Source organism: Agelaius phoeniceus, chromosome 7, assembly GCF_051311805.1.
Source record: "Agelaius phoeniceus isolate bAgePho1 chromosome 7, bAgePho1.hap1, whole genome shotgun sequence".
Classification (NCBI taxonomy): domain Eukaryota; kingdom Metazoa; phylum Chordata; class Aves; order Passeriformes; family Icteridae; genus Agelaius; species Agelaius phoeniceus.
Window position 1 is genome coordinate 24564084 of NC_135271.1, and position 17179 is coordinate 24581262.

Below are 17179 nucleotides of genomic sequence, written 5' to 3' on the forward strand. Positions count from 1 at the left end.
GGGAAAGGTTTTGTTATGTCTAGACTGGTAAGAATCTAGAAACTGAGGACATTGATTAGGAAGGAGCTGTGTTTTCCTCAATTGTAGAGAATACCAAGCAGAATAGGGCACTAAAAAACTTAATTGAATTTGGAAATTCCTTCCTGATGTGAAGCTTTGATGTGATGTTTCCCCAGGTTGGTACAATCCGCTATATGGCTCCAGAAGTGCTTGAAGGAGCAGTGAACTTGAGGGACTGTGAATCTGCTTTGAAACAAGTCGATATGTATGCTCTGGGCCTGATCTACTGGGAGATATTCATGAGATGTACAGACCTCTTCCCAGGTAAGAAAAAGAACTGCAGAAAACCGTAACAGTAGGCAGTGGCACCAGCACCCAAAGCCACTCCTGATCCCGAGCTTTTGTAAGTGGAGAAGGGAAGCGGTTCCCTCAGTTGCTTCTGCCATTGAGTCGGTGCCATCTAGTGTTCGAGGTGGTGCTTGTCAGGACGGTGAGTCTGGGGGCAAGGTGTGGCTCCTGCCCAAAGGCTCGGTATGACCTGTTCCGGCGGTTCGCAGGCCTCTTGCTAGCTGCCATGTGAGTGTTATTGTTGTTGTTATTATTACTGTCCAGAGTTTAAAAACACTGAGAGTTAGGCTGATGGCAAAGGCAGTGTTTCCAGTTCTGAGAACTGATAGAAGTGCTTGAAGTGTCTTTCAGACTTTTCACCATGAAAAAATGCTATGACTTAATGTAGCCTTTAGTCAGTTGTACTTTTGTTTATGATAGGACATTGAAAATTTAGGGAAATCCTCCCTACCTGTAACATAAACAAAAAGGAAGTAGACTTAAAATTTACGTGTGAGATTGTGCACATGCACCATCTTCTGCCCAAGCTCCAGCATATAGAATGGATCTGAAATGCAGCATACTCTCTGCAGTCAAACAGCTGTAGTTTGTGTGCAGAGGCTTGTAATCCTGCTGGGCTTCCTCCCAAATGAAGTGAACATCATCAGTCAGTGGTGTTTCACGGAAAGCCAGTGTCATCTTCAGGCTCCAAGACATTCCAAACGTGCCACTGAACCAGCACAGTCTCAGGATGCTATCCTTTGAAAGGTTGCTGAACAGCACTTAATTCATTTGCAGTTAATTCAGCTTTTTTTGGAAGTTCGACTTTGGGGAAAGTGGGGAACATCTCGATAGACAGCAACTTTGATAATGCCTTTCATCAACTGAAAGCCTTTGCTCTGCCTTTTAATCTGTGATTGATTTTTTTTCCTTTCTTTCTTGTGCTAACAGGGGAATCTGTGCCAGAGTACCAGATGGCTTTCCAGACTGAAGTCGGAAACCATCCCACTTTTGAAGATATGCAAGTCTTGGTGTCTAGAGAGAAGCAAAGACCAAAATTCCCTGAAGCATGGAAGGAGAACAGCCTGGTGAGAGAGAATATTTTCAAAGAAACAGTGATTTAACCAGCTTTAGGGTGTACTCATTTCTTAAAAGCAATTTTTTAGGGTTTGGGTTTTTTTCCTCTTTGTTAGTATTTAAGGATTGAGAGCTGTTTCTGCATGGACTTCTTAAATACTGAATTCAGTTTTTAAAAGTTATTGACATGAAAGCCAGATTTCTTTTAAGGAAAAATACTATTGTTGTTGTTGCTGCATGCTGCAGTGTGATTACCGAAGATAACCTGTTACATTAATTTTAGACATGGTCTGTAGTATTGTACATTAAGTGCCCATGTGTTCTCTGTGTGCTGAATGAGAAACACAAAGCCATTTTTTGACTTTTGACATCTTATAAACCAATAAAACTGAACTAGGATATCAACTAAATAGTTGGTGAAAACATCAATATACTCTTCCAAAACTAAAATTGGTAAACATTGTAATAAACTTTTTTGAACTTTTATAGACCTCAAGATTTTCAGAGGCTAAAGCTTCTAGAAATAATTTCATTTTAACTACATAAAAGATTTTATATGGCTTCATTTGATCTGCAATTTTTTTTTTTCAAGACTATAAACATTGTAACATTGTTTGTTGTTTTGAGTGAGTGCAGCTATGGCTTAGAACCTTGCTACTGTGGGCCAACAAGTTAGAGCAAGTCATCTGAACTCTGGTGAGAGCCTGTGCTTGCTTTCATCTGCAGCAAAGTTCAGGCAGTGTGAATCCCCTTGGCTTAGAGGGGGCTGTTTGTCTTATTACAAGCAAAGTGCAGTGCAAACAGTGACTGGATTCCACCTGATACAAGGTAACACAGCTGAATTGCAATCTGAAAATGCCGTGTTTGGCTGTTATTTAGAAAGATACTTCTTGTTATTCCCATATTGAATGATGCCCTTCAATCTTCAGAGGCTTTGGTGGTTGATAAGTTTGTAGCTACTGTGCAGACAAGGAGGGGCCCAAGGCCTCACCTGGTGTGAATAGGTAGGAGCCTGCTTTCAGAGAGGAGCATAGCCTGCAGTGGTGCACTGCAGTAAAACGTGTTGTAACCCAGCTGAGAGCTTCCAAGAGAGGTGCTTTTCTTACACACTTTTGGCCACCCAGTCTCCGGGGCAAAGGGGGAAGAGGAAAAAAGAGAAATCAGTGCCCAAAATATATAGGAAATCAAACAACAGCTGTTTTAACTATAGCCATGTTGGCAAATGTGGTGTTGGAAGAACCAAGCTTGACAGCTGTTTCTGAAGACAGTTAATGCTGAAACAGTTCAAGGTTTGTTTTGTTTTGCAGACTGCAATTTTAAATGTTAATTATGTTCTAGCAAGCTGATAGACTCCAGCATTATTAGATGATCCCCATATTTAAAATGCCTAGCACATTCTTTGTGGTGTTACTAATTTTTTTTCTGTATAATCAAAATGGTGATAACTCCAGCTCTAAGAATTGATCTACACCATTGCTTTAAGAGAAAAGAATAATAATCACAGGGTCAAACAACTTCCTCCACCCTATGTCAGTCTAGGATAATATCTGAATGAGCACTCTAGGGCGGATAGTGTTGAAAATTAAACTCCAGATAAGCTCACTCTGGACCCGCATCCTAACCTCCTGTATCTAATACATGGGATAAAAGACTTTATTCCATTATTTAAAGCTCTGCCGTTATGTTGGGTTGTAATACCTTCATGCAAATTCATCTTTGAAACAAATGCATTTGGCCTTTTCATTTGAGAAATATAAATAAAAAATAATGCTTTCTTTTTCAATCACATAATTAAGGTACTCAAAAGATTTGGAATCCTCATTTGTGATTACCTATGCAGTCTTAGTCTGCTTCTGGAAGCATCGATGTTGTTACAGACCTTGATTAGCAGTATTGTTTTTCGTAGTATAAAGCAACAACCTGAGCAGAGGATGTACATAAAATAATTCAAAGGCTTTAAGCTGTGTCGAGATGTTACTATATTCTTGTCTCACTTGCCAAAGTGGGGCCACACTTGACTTCAAGGTCAGCAGTGAAGGATATTAACAGAATAATAGAATAATGCTAATTTCTGGTCCCTTCTGTCTTTTTGATGAGTGCTGGTACTTGTAAATAGTTCATTTTAGCATAGTTGTCTTTCAACCTGAAATTAATAGAAAACACATAATTGTGGTAAATGTGATGCTGAAGAACTCCAGTGTTGATAACTCTCTGTACAGTCACTACTGTGTCCTTTAATGATCCTTAACACACCTAAGGAAAGGATCTGCTACAGGACAGACAGTATTCAATTAAACACTGGTTGAAAAGTCTTGCAAAGAGGAAAGGCAGGAGATTAGAATATCCACTGATTTAGTCTGAATGGTGACAAAATCAAGTCCTAAAAGCTGAATGAAGGCATTTTATTGTGGGAGAGAAAATGGATCCAGTGCCCTGACTCATGTGCCTCAGCTGAGGGGAGGGTATTGGCTTATGCCCTGTTATCTGCTGTGGGAAGGGAGATGAAAGGTTTGCTTGTGGGGGAGCTCGTCCCCACCTGTGCAGCCAGAGCTGCATCACCAAGCAGCAGTGCTTGCCAGATGCAAGCCATGCCAGGAGCTCACTCTGTGGGCGAGGAGCTCTTGGCTCCTACTCAGAGCTGGTCCTGGCTTCCACTGCCAGCAGGGCACAAGGCATTTCTGGCACACAGACAGTCAGCAGGACTCACTGAATGCCTTAGTGCCCAGCTGGGACTCTGCACAGTCCTCAGTGCTGGAGAGGCTAAAGCTGGGCTGTAGATGTGAGCTGTGCTGGTAGACCAGATCCTCTCCATGGCCATAGGCTGGCAGCAGGGGCCCATAAATGTCTGCCTGGCTTTTGTCCTCCAGATAGAGTGCAGACAGGAGTGTTCAGTGCTCATCATTTCAGTCGTTTCCTCTCCAGTTCCCTGAACATATGGCAGCACGTTTTGGAGGTCTTGAGCTCTAATCCTGACTGTACAGCTCATCCCACAGTGTGATGCCAGGAGCACGTGTGTGTTTCTGTTTCTCCACCTGTAAAACAAGTGCAATAAAAATCTCCTCCCATGGCGCAGACAAATTCATTGATACAAGACATTTGGATGTCACTGTGGTGAACAGGAAGACAAGGATGATGAAGTGAGCACAGCTGTTACTTGCATACAGTGCAGGGGAGCAAGGCAGTGACCATTAGCAGAACTGTGAGAATAACCATGGCAGCATTTCCAATATCAGCAATCCTTAGACACAGCTCTCAAAAGGCAAGGAGAGTGAGCAGAGCATGCATCCATCAGAGGGCTGGCTGAAGGCTGTATGGACATTGGTGAATGTAGCTTTTGCTTAGTGTCTTCCCAGTTGATGTCTGTATGTGGTGTGATAATTTTAAATTGCACATTGCTAGTAATAGGTTAAATTAGCTTTGAATGAAATTGTGTTTCTTCTGTTTCTCTCTTTCACCAGCTTGTGACTGTTTCCAGGCATGCAGAATGCTGCCATAAAACAGTAAATTAGAAGCCCAGTATAAAGGTAAAATAACTAAAAGGGGTTTTGTCTCCTGGCAGGCTGTGAGGTCACTTAAAGAAACAATTGAAGACTGTTGGGATCAAGATGCAGAAGCTCGACTAACAGCACAGTGTGCTGAGGAGAGAATGGCAGAGCTCATGATGATTTGGGAGAGAAATAAATCAGTTAGTCCAACAGTCAATCCTATGTCAACTGCCATGCAAAATGAGAGGTAAGAGGAGAGCACATTTGGGTTTAGTCAGCAGGAAATGCCCAATGCAGTGCTCAGCTCACTCCAGGACAGAAGCTACAGCTTGCTGCACCCATTCAGTGATGTGTGTTACATGACCTAGTCTGCATATGGGTATTGCATGACATAATCCCAATTGTTTGTGCTCTTAAGATCTCCTGTGTGTATTCCCAGAATTCAGGCACCTTTTATGTATACAACTGTATTTCTCACAGAGGGGCCTTTTAAACTCAGCTTAGGCAAACTGTCTCAGCAGGCTTGCCATGATGGAAAGTGACAAAGTGAATTGTCTTTAAGTACACTTGCTAAATGATGCATCAAACTTCTGTTTAGTGTTCTGCTAAAAACTGTGAATTTGCAGTCAGTGTGAGTTCAGGAAATTACCAAGTCTCAAACCTGTAGTTTTTCAGTTAACAAAGTGGAGGGCCATTGTTTAAGTTGTTGTTCTGACCTCAGCAAGAGAAGTGCTGCGTGTTCTCTGCTTATATATGATCCAGAGGGAATGACAATTTGCAGAGCTGACTTTAGTGCTTAATAATATACTCTAGAAATCCAGATTTGAGAGAAGAATAATGTTGCTGTATATGACACTGTTCATTGTCCTGAGAAAAATATTATGTTCAAATCATAAAATACCTAAATTGTCAAAATAGTAGATATTTTATGGGTTAGGACCTTGTGACATTTTCCCAGAATCACTTTCTTGATTTAGTCTGTTGGGTTTTTGCTGACCTTCTTCAGCATCACTTCTCTGCATCTAGAGTAGAACCGTAGCAGTACTTCGCCAACTGGACAAACAGCATATTGGACAAATAGAACATTACTGTTCCCCTAGGAAATAACATTCATGATGAAATTTTGCCCTAGTAAAACCAATTTACTTTTCAAGGAAGTTGCTGAAATACCTCAGTTTGTACAGTGTCTATCCTTAGTTTATGCATGAAAATAAACAGCTCAGCTCTCTTAAATGAGAGGCATTATAGTATGAGGTGATTTTTACATATATGATCTTAATACCTCTTTTTTTTTCTTAAAGGAATCTGTCGCATCATAGACGTGTTTCAAAGATAAGGCCATATCCAGATTATTCTTCCTCTTCCTACATTGAAGATTCAATCCACCACACTGACAGCATAGTAAAGAACATTTCTTCTGAACATTCAATGTCCACTACACCATTGACTTCAGGGGAAAAGAATAGAAATTCCATTAACTACGAGCGGCAGCAAGCACAAGCTCGCATCCCTAGTCCCGAGACAAGTGTCACCACTTTGTCCACCACCAATACAGCTGGCCTCACTCCCAGCACTGGCATGACCACCATATCCGAAATGCCTTACTCGGATGAAACAAACTTACACACTACAAATGTCATGCAGCCGGGTGGGCCCACCCCTGTTTGTCTGCAGCTAACAGAGGAGGACTTGGAGACAAATAAATTGGATCCAAAAGAAGTGGATAAGAACCTGAAAGAAAGCTCTGATGAGAATCTGATGGAACATTCACTTAAGCAGTTTAGTGGGCCAGATCCACTGAGCAGCACTAGTTCCAGCTTGCTTTACCCACTGATAAAACTTGCAGTAGAGGTGACAGGGCAGCAGGACTTCACACAAGCTACCAACGGTCAGGCGTGTTTGATTCCGGATGTCCCAGCTGCTCAGGTCTATCCTCTACCCAAGCAGCAGAACCTTCCGAAGAGGCCCACCAGCCTCCCTCTAAACACCAAAAATTCAACCAAGGAGCCACGGTTAAAATTCGGTGGCAAGCACAAATCAAACTTGAAGCAAGTGGAAACAGGCGTAGCCAAGATGAACACAATCAATGCTGCAGAGCCTCACGTGGTGACGGTGACCATGAACGGAGTGGCCGGGAGGAGCCACGGCATGAACTCTCACGCTGGCACAGCCCAGTATGCCAACGGCACGGTGCCCTCTGGCCAGAGCAGCAGCTCGGTAGCACAGAGGGCCCAGGAAATGCTTCAGAACCAGTTCAGTGGCGAGGACAGTCGGCTGAATATCAACTCCAGTCCCGACGAGCACGAGCCCCTGCTGAGGCGGGAGCAGCAGGTGGGCCACGATGAAGGTGTCCTGGACCGCCTGGTGGACAGGAGGGAGCGGCCGCTGGACAACGGGCGAACGAACGCCAACAACAACAACAGTAATCCCTGTCCAGACACTGCTGCAGCCAGTGTCCAGAGTGTAGTGAGAAATCCTGGGCAGACCCAGAGCAGAAGAGCACAGAGGCCTAATTCGCTGGATCTGTCAGCCACAAGTAGTTTGGATAGCAGTAGTATGCAGTGTAAGTGCCTGCAGGGCTGAACGGGTTCCCTGACACCTCTCTACCTAATAACTGCATATATCTGCTCGGGTAGAAATTATTTCTGTCTCCCGTTTCTCCTCAAAGATACTCATTAGATCGCATATAAATGTAATTTCCCTCAGCACAACTTCTGTCTTTTTGATAAAGTCCTGTCTCCATCATTTCCAGTATATTAGATCACTATCATCCTCCCATATACACAGAATAAATCTGTCTCTTTTTAACCCATCCACTCTGTCTCTAGGTTAACTTTCATTATTCCTTGCAAGGCTCCTACCTTTGGTAGCTGCAAAGCATATTGAAAAAGTGTCCTTTTTTTCCTGCAGGGGCACCTTACACCTTTTTTTCCTTACTTTTCCTCATTCTTTCAAGAGTAGCTGTCTCTAAGATGCATTGATTAAAATAATTTATTATAGTAACTATTTATATGCTTCATGATTTTAAAGCATTTGATATTACTGTATTAGCCCAGCCTAAATGGCCAGTCAGGCATTTCTATTTTGCTGTCCTAGCTCCAACAGTTAGAGCAATTCTTCATCAGTTTGCCATGTACATAAATATTAATCCGTGTAATTAGAGAAGGAATTGATTTTAATAGTTTATTTCAGAATAACTTCCTGGAGAGTTTTATGGCCAGAAGTCTAAGAGGTTACAATGGGGCTTTCCTTTTTACAGTAAAAATGTAATCATGTAGTTATAGTTAAATTAGATGCATCCCCTGGATTTGAGCCTGTTTGAGCTATTGGAAAGATCTCCTGGTGTGCATTTTAAAGAAAATATATTTCCAGAAGTCACTGTAGTCTTGAAAGGTGCTTGCAAATCTCATGACTATGTTTAGGAAGATGCTGTGATAGTCGTGGAGTAAACTGGGATGCCAGGCATCTTTGGAAATAAAAGGTTTAAAACCAAACAAGAACATATCTTTCAAGAAATGTAGTTTAATATTCAGCAGTGGAATATTTAAGCCTTCCTTTTAAGTAAGAAACTTTAATTTTTGTCTTAACATGTTGATGTGAGTTGAAATCTTACCAAGATAAAGAAAAATACTATTGCAGTGACTTTCTTTTATTGAAGTTTAAGTTACAAGAAGGGGTTGTGTAAAGTTTTTTTAACAATCAGATTTTGACTGCTGAAGTTTTATCACGGTTAAAGTTGGTTCTGCCAGTTTTGCAACCCAGCATTCCAAATCCTGACTTAATGTCTTAACAGAGAATGGACTGTTTTGTTTTCAGGTGAAATGCTTTGCCAGGTGGAGTAGGATTAGGGGAGCTAACAGTGCACTATTTAAGTTTTAGCCTTTGCTGTCCTGTAGTAGCAATGTTCTTTTGTACCTCCCATTGCAGGTAATATAAGATACTATGATTGCAAAAGCCCCTCAAATGTCAAATGCTGATTCTCCCGTTTGATGCCAATGTGCACTCCAGGTAACACAAATTACTTCACTGAAGTAATTTCTTACAGAGAATAGAATCTAAGCCCTTGTTTTAGTGGCAGCTGTTGTAGTGGATAGACCTGTCATGCCTCTGCCCCACAGTTGCTTCTGTGTTTATAGATTTTGTTCTTTTGTTTCTGTTCCACATAAGTAACAATCCTGGCCTCCAGTCTAATCTCGCCTTCCTCATAATACTATTTTCTGTTCTGTTTTCTTGTTTTGGTTTGGTTTTTTCCCCTTCAGTAGGTGACTCCTCACAGGATGGCAAATCAGGCTCAGGAGAGAAGATCAAGAAACGTGTGAAAACTCCGTACTCGCTCAAGCGGTGGCGTCCGTCCACGTGGGTCATCTCCACGGAGCCGCTGCACTGCGAGGTCAACAACAACGGCAGCGAGCAGGCAGTGCCCCCCAAATCCAGCACTGCTGTGTACCTTGCAGAGGGGGGCACTGCCACTACCATGGTCTCTAAGGACGCAGGGGTGAACTGCCTGTGAAGCGCTTCAAAAGCCGACCTTTGTTTTGCGTTATTTGAAAAAAACGTGCAGAAGACATTTTAAAAAACTGCTTTCTCCTCCTGTCAGCAACCCCTACCAAGGACTCGCTTTAAATAGATTTCAGCTATGCAGAAAATTTTTAGCTTATGCTTCCATATTTTTTTATTTTGTTTTAATTTTTGAACGTTTTTGCACTTTTATTTAGTATCGCTAAAGTTAAGTCTGTCTGTTTTGACCACGGAATATATATATGTGTATCAAAGATGTGGTCTCAAAATATTTTTTTAAAAAAAAGTAACAAAAAAAAGTATTGCTGATAATCAGTTTGGACCAGTTTCTTAAGGTCACTAAGAACATAAGCAGACTATAAGACAGGTTTGACTGCAGTGGTGTCTTGTAACCATGTTTTGATTTCTGTGCACAAGCTAGTCTGTATATTTCTATGTTACAAAGTGTATTCTCTTTTGAACCCCTTATTTTCCTTGTGTCATGTTGAAATGTGCAATAGTCTATAGTTCACAGTAGGCTTTATTGAAAAGTGTGTTTCTAAAACTGCCACATGTTCCCATTTTTGTATTTGTTAATTTTTCCTTGACAGTTGAGCAGTCAGCCGGTCATGACAGTGAACTTTGCACATTGTAGCCAGCTTGAAGCAGCTGCCAATATCACATTGTGCTCAGAGGTGACAATGCATGAATTTTCCCCAACTTGAAAGGGCTTTAAAAAAGGAACAAAAAAAATTCTGAGCTCCGTACCTTTCTTTTGATCCTCCCTAATCAAAATGTGTTTCCTTTATAGTAGTAGATGCCAGCCTGTGAAGCTGAGTAACAAAATGTTGAACAAATGTAAGGAGACAGTGTCAACCATTTTTTCCATTTTATTTTGTGTGCAGTTTCACCCCCTGTATTTATGTAAAACCTTATTTAGATCACTAATGATGTACATTGAAAAAATACATTTTATTCAGAAATATTAATAATTGTCATACTTTAAAAGCTTGAGTGAAGATGGGTTGTGAACGTATTTTGTTTACACAGAGAAAAAAACCATCGATCTTACTTGGCACAAAACAGTTTGGTGATGAGTCACAAGTCTTTCCTGATTTACCTCCTTACAGACAGGATGGGGTAAAAATGAGCCTGATTACTTATGCAGGTAGGTGCATCCTAATTGATTGTTGTTGCCAAGTTGAGTTGAAACTCGTCCTCCCTTCAGAGTTCTTAGAGGCCCTCATTCATCTTGTTAAAGTTTATTGCATGCTTTTAAAAATCATGGGTGTTTGTGGGGGAGGGTTGGGGATTTTTTTTCCCCTCTGCTTAGTCCCTTCTTTCAGTTTGTATGCACATTGATTTTAGCTGTCAGTGAATGTGAATGTAGTATGTATTGAGATAAATTGTTTATTCACTATCTCAAGTAAACCCGTCATTTTTTTGGAATGATTGGTTTTACTGTCTACTGAAAGAAAATAATTTTCTTATTAGTTAGAATCTCCTTCCACCTAAGAAACAGCCTTCCACCTGAGAAGCATTCTTTCCAATTGAAAACCCTTCAGTAAAAACTATTTGGATATAAAAAGATGTATCACATCAGTCTTTGGTAACAAGCAAAGATTTATCACTTCATCTGAAAACTGGTGATGTTCAAAGAAAGGAAATCAATTCAGTCAGCCTGCCAGACTCCTGTGGCAGGATACTGGCAGCAAACAATTGCCTCCCCCAGCCTGTCTCCTTTCAGCTGACTGAAGCAGATGCTCTCTGCTTTTAAGCTCATTTGTTTCCTTGCCATTTTACCATTTTTTCCCCCTGAGGTAAACTTTGCCAACCCTGTTCTTCTCTATCTGCTGATACAGCTAATCTAATACATGCCTTGCTTACATCTGATTGATTCTTGCTGTTCCCCAAATTCCTTGCTTGTTCTTGATTGCTATGATTTTCTGTTGTAACACTTCTTAACATTTCTTAGATTCTCCTAGATATCTCCAAGAGATAGCACTATAAATGCAGACTTTGAGTAAGTGTAGTTGTAGAAATTCAAGCCACAAGGCACATTTTGAGCTCCCTGTGTTCTTTAAACACCAGTTCAAATATTACCTCTCGTCTCTGAGGCATAATTATGCTTTCCCCCTGTATAATACAGTTATATCACCCCTTTTTAAGAACACAGCCTTCTTCTGGTTTGACTTAATTCACTCTCTGGCTTCCCATCTGCTGTAGTCTCACATCCCAGATGTTGAAAACCTGCCAGTTGCTCAGCTGGGTTTCAAGACCTGAATCAGAATTTCTGGCATTCTATTCATATTGCTCACTGGGCTCTCTTCTCCTCTGGCCTCCTGTGAGTCTCCATTTGGAGTGTTTGGTGGTGTTTTTTGGTGAGCACTGATCGTGGTCTTGAGGATTCTTCACTCCTATCCCAATGACTTTTCTTTGCCTTGCATGTATCATCCATCAGCATTTCAGAATGTGGGCTGAAAACAATATTTAGGACTCTAAGTCAGACTACTCTGGGGAGAGAAAAATTACTTCTCTGACTGCTGCTTCTTTCTGCTGAGACAGAATTGCACCAGTCTTTTAGCCTTTCTTTGCAGGCCATGCCTTTGTAAGAAATCCAGCTTTTTTGTGATCAATGCAATCAAAATAACTTTAATACCAGATGAAGATATTGTTCTGCAGTTTTCCTTCAACATTCTTAAACAATATTTTTTTTTTTCCTTTGTCTATTTCTGTTACTTGCTGGAGGGCCTTTGGAATGAATTATAATTAGTAGCAAGATTGGCTGTGCAATCTACCATGGATAAATATAATTTGTAACATGATAGAAAAATGTATTTTATCAGGAAATACCCTATAGATTAAACAGATAAAATCTGTTCTTTTTTAAAGGTCAGTCAAAGCAAACTCTAAAGTAGGTACCAAAATACTGTAATTCTGCACAGCTAGATGAAATCAGATTAGAAGTTTGGTTTTAGTGTTTAATTTAGTAATGCCATTTTTCCCTCACAGCACATAATCCAGTGTCCATAGAAAACTATCGCTGTAAGTTAAATGAAATTGAATTTTCGTGCTGCAGGGAATCGTCCTTAACCAAACAAAATATATGTAAGAGAAAGAATTCTACAAATCAAACGCAGGGATGGTTGATATTGTACAATAAACAAGGAAAACAAATGTGATTTATTTCCTTGTGAGTTATGATTTTGCTTATTTGATTTTCAAAAAAAGGAAAGTTATGAAAGTTGATAATTTTCTATCAGTTTCTCATGCATATTGCAGACAAGATAAATACAGCAAAATTAAAATAGAATGGTAGTGTAAATACCTATTAATTGTACCACTGTCAAATAGGCAATAGTAGAATACTTGTTACGTAATTTGTAATGGAGAATTCAAGTAAAATGATAGAGCAAACAGTTTTGATGTTTGTCTGTATAAGACAAAATCCAACATCTTGCTGGGTATAGAAAATGGTTTACTAGCAGAAGGCAGGAGAGTTGTTTAGGTTAATGCATTGTCCCTTGTTCTGTTTCCTGTAATAGAGATACCAACATAACGTGGTTTTTTTGAATTCTAACCCTTTGAACAGACATGCCTCATAGTCTTCTAAAATTGCTATTTGCAGGTCAGATTATCTGCAACACTTCCCTGAATTTGCTTATAATGCTTTACGGTATGATATACTAGCCAGTTAGTATTACCAAGGACTTTCTTGAAACTCCAAGATGCACTTACACTGCACAGCTAAAGTAAAGGTATTCCTAATTTAAAAGAAAACCATCTGATAGTATCATAATTAGGATATTTTCAGAAACAACATTTGCGTTCTTGTTTTGCTTTCTTGGTGCCACTCGTTTGTCTCTAGTTCTCATATAGAAAATTACCTGATTTTCAAAGGCAACACATTTTGATTTTTTTTCGGTGCACTGGGCACAAAACATTGCAAGATAGATGCTGGCAATTTTCAGGAAACAAGCAACAAAAAACTCCCACCTCATAAATATGTTCAGAAAGTTCACATCCTCCTACCTGTCAGCTTTCTCTAAAAGAAATCTGGAATTCTACCTGCCTCAGAGAGGAGAATAAGGAAGTTCTTTAATTGTATGGAATAAATTATTGGCCCCAAACTTAATAGTAATGAATACTTACTTAAAAATATATATGTGTACATTGTATATGCCCTAGTTCCAGTGTTCAGTGCATTTTGCTCTAATGATATTCCATTTTTAAATGTTAAAAAATATTCACTAATACAACATTACTGTGTCGATGTTCAGATCGTTATTTTCTTTAAATGAAAAATACAAAAGTTCTCAACCATTCTTCCATTGAAATGTTACTGTGGACATTTCTTGCCTAATTAGGGTGAATTTTAAAATTGACATAATTTATCTATACATTAGAAATGAATTATACTGTAGTTTTTACTTGTATAAAAATGATGGCTGGTCCCATTGCTGAAATAGGCTGGGTTTAAGCCATAAAAATATTTGCCAAGCACAGTAGCATATAAATGACCTGATGTCTAACTGGAAGATTTTTAGCAGCTCATCAAAGTAAAATGAAATTGGATTGATCAGTCTTTGAAAGATCATAGACTGGATAACAATATTTTGCATAAATTGGGATTATTTGAACTTTTCTCTCTGGTCTCCCAGTACCCATTTTAACAGGTAGCTATATTAACCTTCTTTTTAAAACATGCTTACTAATTTTTGTTCAACCTCAAGCCTTTCTTCAGTGAAAAAACTATACATATTGCAGTGCAGCCAGATATATATATTTTTATGTAAACTCTGTGTGTATTTAGATGCATATGTATGTTGTGTGTCAGTTCCAGGATTAAATTCTGTGAGTTACAGCATCAGATGGTAGCACTGGTAGAAAGTATAATGTGGGGGGGTTTTTTCATATGTCAAAATTGTCTGTAGTGCATCACAGTAAAGCTGGGATCAGACTGTGACACACAGTCCAGTTGTTCAGGATCTCCTGTGACAGACTTGTCACTGATTGTTTGGGTGGAATGGATTTATGAGAGAGAGAGAGAAAGAGAAAAGCCTGGGAATGCACATGACAAGCTTTATCTGAAGCTGAGTAATTTAAGATACCTCTCTCAAAGATCAAAAAATAACCCAAAACACTTAAAACGTGATAATTTTTACAAGGCTTTTTTAGGTAGTAGCTATAGTTATATGTGTGGTTGCCATTTAAACATAGTGTTTTAGTCCATTAAATCAAATTGCATTTTAGGCTTCTGTATTGTCATATGAAACTGTAGCTATAGAAATACATCCCTTTTTGATCTCACCCATCCCCCAAGTAGGTTCAGTTTTGACATGAAAGAGTAACAAATCAGTTTTCTCATTTGGGGATTCTTCTGTACTGAGTAAAATTGGGGGCAGAACTTCCATTTCTGCAAGAACAGATTTGTGCTCCTGCAAACGCGAACGGATGTTATGTTCAGCACCCGTGTTCCTGAGAGAATGGGCACCTCCAGGGCTCATGGCTGAGCCCAGTGCTCTTGGAATCCAGCAGGAGTCTGCCTTTGACAGTGGGCAGAGGAGGGGTGGGTTCTGCTGGCTGTGCTGTTAAAGGTTTCTGGGGAGGATTAGCCCTAGGAAAGCTGGTGTGGAATGTGGGGATGCAGGGGCAGCCCTGGCTCATGAGCCTTGCTGGGTGTTGCTGATGGGGGATTCAGGCTGTGGAGCTGGGTCAGCACAGGGCAGCTGTGGCATTGTCAGGAAGTGGAACTGCACTGGGGGAGTGGGAGTGGAAGGGTTCAAGATAAATCCTCATTTACACCAAGGCCCTTTAATGTTCATCTGGGCTCCATGCAGGTCCGTGTTAGCAGTGCATTATTAATACAAGTTACTTCTTATGGCCATTTCTGTTTATTTCACTGTGGTTTAATATACACATGTGCATAATAAGCAGGAACTAGTTGGAGTTATGCTAATTCTTAGAGTAATCATCAGCCATTTTTCAAAGCCTATTGCTGTTTTCATCAGCAATTGTTTGAATTTGCAAGTCGTTCAGTTGGTTAACTTCAATGCATACACATGCTTCCACAGCACAGGAAGGAAGGATTTCTTCCCAGTCCTTACAGGCTTCTGCAGATGTATCACTGGAGTGTGTCCATCAGGCACAGCACCTCACCTGGTAACTATTTTAAAGCAGAAATAATTAGCCTTTATAACTTTCTAGTTCCAAGGTCTCCCAAACCTCCACTTTTGTAGCCCATTCACTTGTTTTTAAGACAGAAAACATGTGTGAAGTTTATTTCTAGAGCACTTGATTCACTTTCTTTTTTGTGCTTCAGAACTGTATCATGAAGTTTCACACTTCAGTCTTGTTTATTCAGAAAATAGTTAATGTTTCTGGTCTTTGTAGTTTGTAAGAAGTCACGAGAACAAACAGGCAAGTCCTGATGAGCTGACTCATTTGTCACTTTTGAATTTCCTGATTGGTGACTCTTCTCTCTCTTTCACACTGTTGAAACGTATTTAAAATGGTTTGTATGTATATGTTTCTTGTCTGCTTTTTGTCTCTAGAGGAAAGCGTGCTCTAATCACATTTATATAAGCTGGAATAATGTTTTACAATCGCTGTTGATTATTTTCCCCCCCAAATGCAGTATAAGAGGAAAATAAAGATGGCAAGAATGAATTTTTAGGGTTTGGTCTTCTGTTATGGCTGAAGTAAGAAGATGTGAAACTGCCATTTTCCTTATGAAAGACTGTAAAGAGAGCATTACTTTGTGAGCGAGCTTTTCTGGGGGAAGAGGGGGAGAAATCCTAGAATATGGAGTCTCATCAGAACCCTTTTGTTAACGGGTATTTTTGGTTTTCCTCTCAAATGACTGAGGAAATATCATGTATGAATTTATAAATAATTGCTTTCAGTTATTTCTTTTGTATAAGCTGCGCAATACCCTTGCTATGCTGTATAAGTTGTGTTTCATGGAACAGTGTGAGTATGAAATAAAAAGCTAATTTTTGGTTTTTAATCATCTGTGGATGCCACTATGAAAGCTGACATTGTTAAAGCCACTACAGAGTTTTCTATGAATACTTGTAAGAATTGCTTTGTTATATATAAACCTAAATAAAGAGATTGTATTGATACAGAGACATTGGATAAGAACATTTAAAAGGCTATTCTTTAGGCCTGAGAGAAAAGGCTTGCTGTAAAAATGGTGCATTATTCCATTTATTAAAGATCATATTAATGACAAAAAGCATGGTCTTTTGTTGGTGGTTCATATTGTTATTGGCCATGAGTATTAACATGCTCCAGGAATGAGAGGAAGAGGAAATCCCCCTTGCAGCTGTGTGGGTTGGTTGAACTGAAAAAGATGGATTAAGTTGTAGTAGAAGGATGCTGCAAATTTCCACTGACTGACACTTTTCCACTATACACAGGTTGGTGGCATCCATCCTGCACCTTGGATCTTGTTTTATCTCTTCTCCTCAATTATTGTTAATTTATTTTTCTCTATCCACAGTGATTATTTTTGCAAGCAAATAAGTGATGCAAGTCTCTGGCCAAAGAACTCAAAAATTCAAAGAAAGAAAGGAGACAGAAAGAGGAGCTTCATTTCTTGCTGTCATAAATAAGGAGGAAACAACAAACTGAGGCAAGTAGTGTATGGTTGAGTATCTGCCTATATGGCAAATGATCTCAGCCCCACAAGTGAACCTAGAAACCTTTTGCTACAGGAAAGGACCATGGCAGGCCTTGCTTTCCCTGGAAGCAGGAAGCACAGTGGGAGTGGAGGCCAGCATGACAAA

The 17179-nt window shown here is 39.8% G+C and overlaps 1 protein-coding gene across 1 annotated transcript in view; it reads left to right on the forward strand.

The window, feature by feature from the left end:
• The window catches only part of BMPR2 (bone morphogenetic protein receptor type 2), a 104906-nt gene extending 88280 nt beyond the window's left edge, over positions 1 to 16626 (forward strand). Inside the window, exons 9-13 of the mRNA XM_054636119.2 lie at positions 177 to 324; positions 1279 to 1415; positions 4964 to 5136; positions 6191 to 7452; positions 9149 to 16626. Coding sequence (XP_054492094.1) covers positions 177 to 324; positions 1279 to 1415; positions 4964 to 5136; positions 6191 to 7452; positions 9149 to 9399 — 1971 coding nt within the window. The 3' untranslated portion in view covers positions 9400 to 16626. The remainder of the gene's footprint in view (positions 1 to 176; positions 325 to 1278; positions 1416 to 4963; positions 5137 to 6190; positions 7453 to 9148) is intronic.
• The last annotated feature ends 553 nt before the right edge of the window (positions 16627 to 17179 follow it).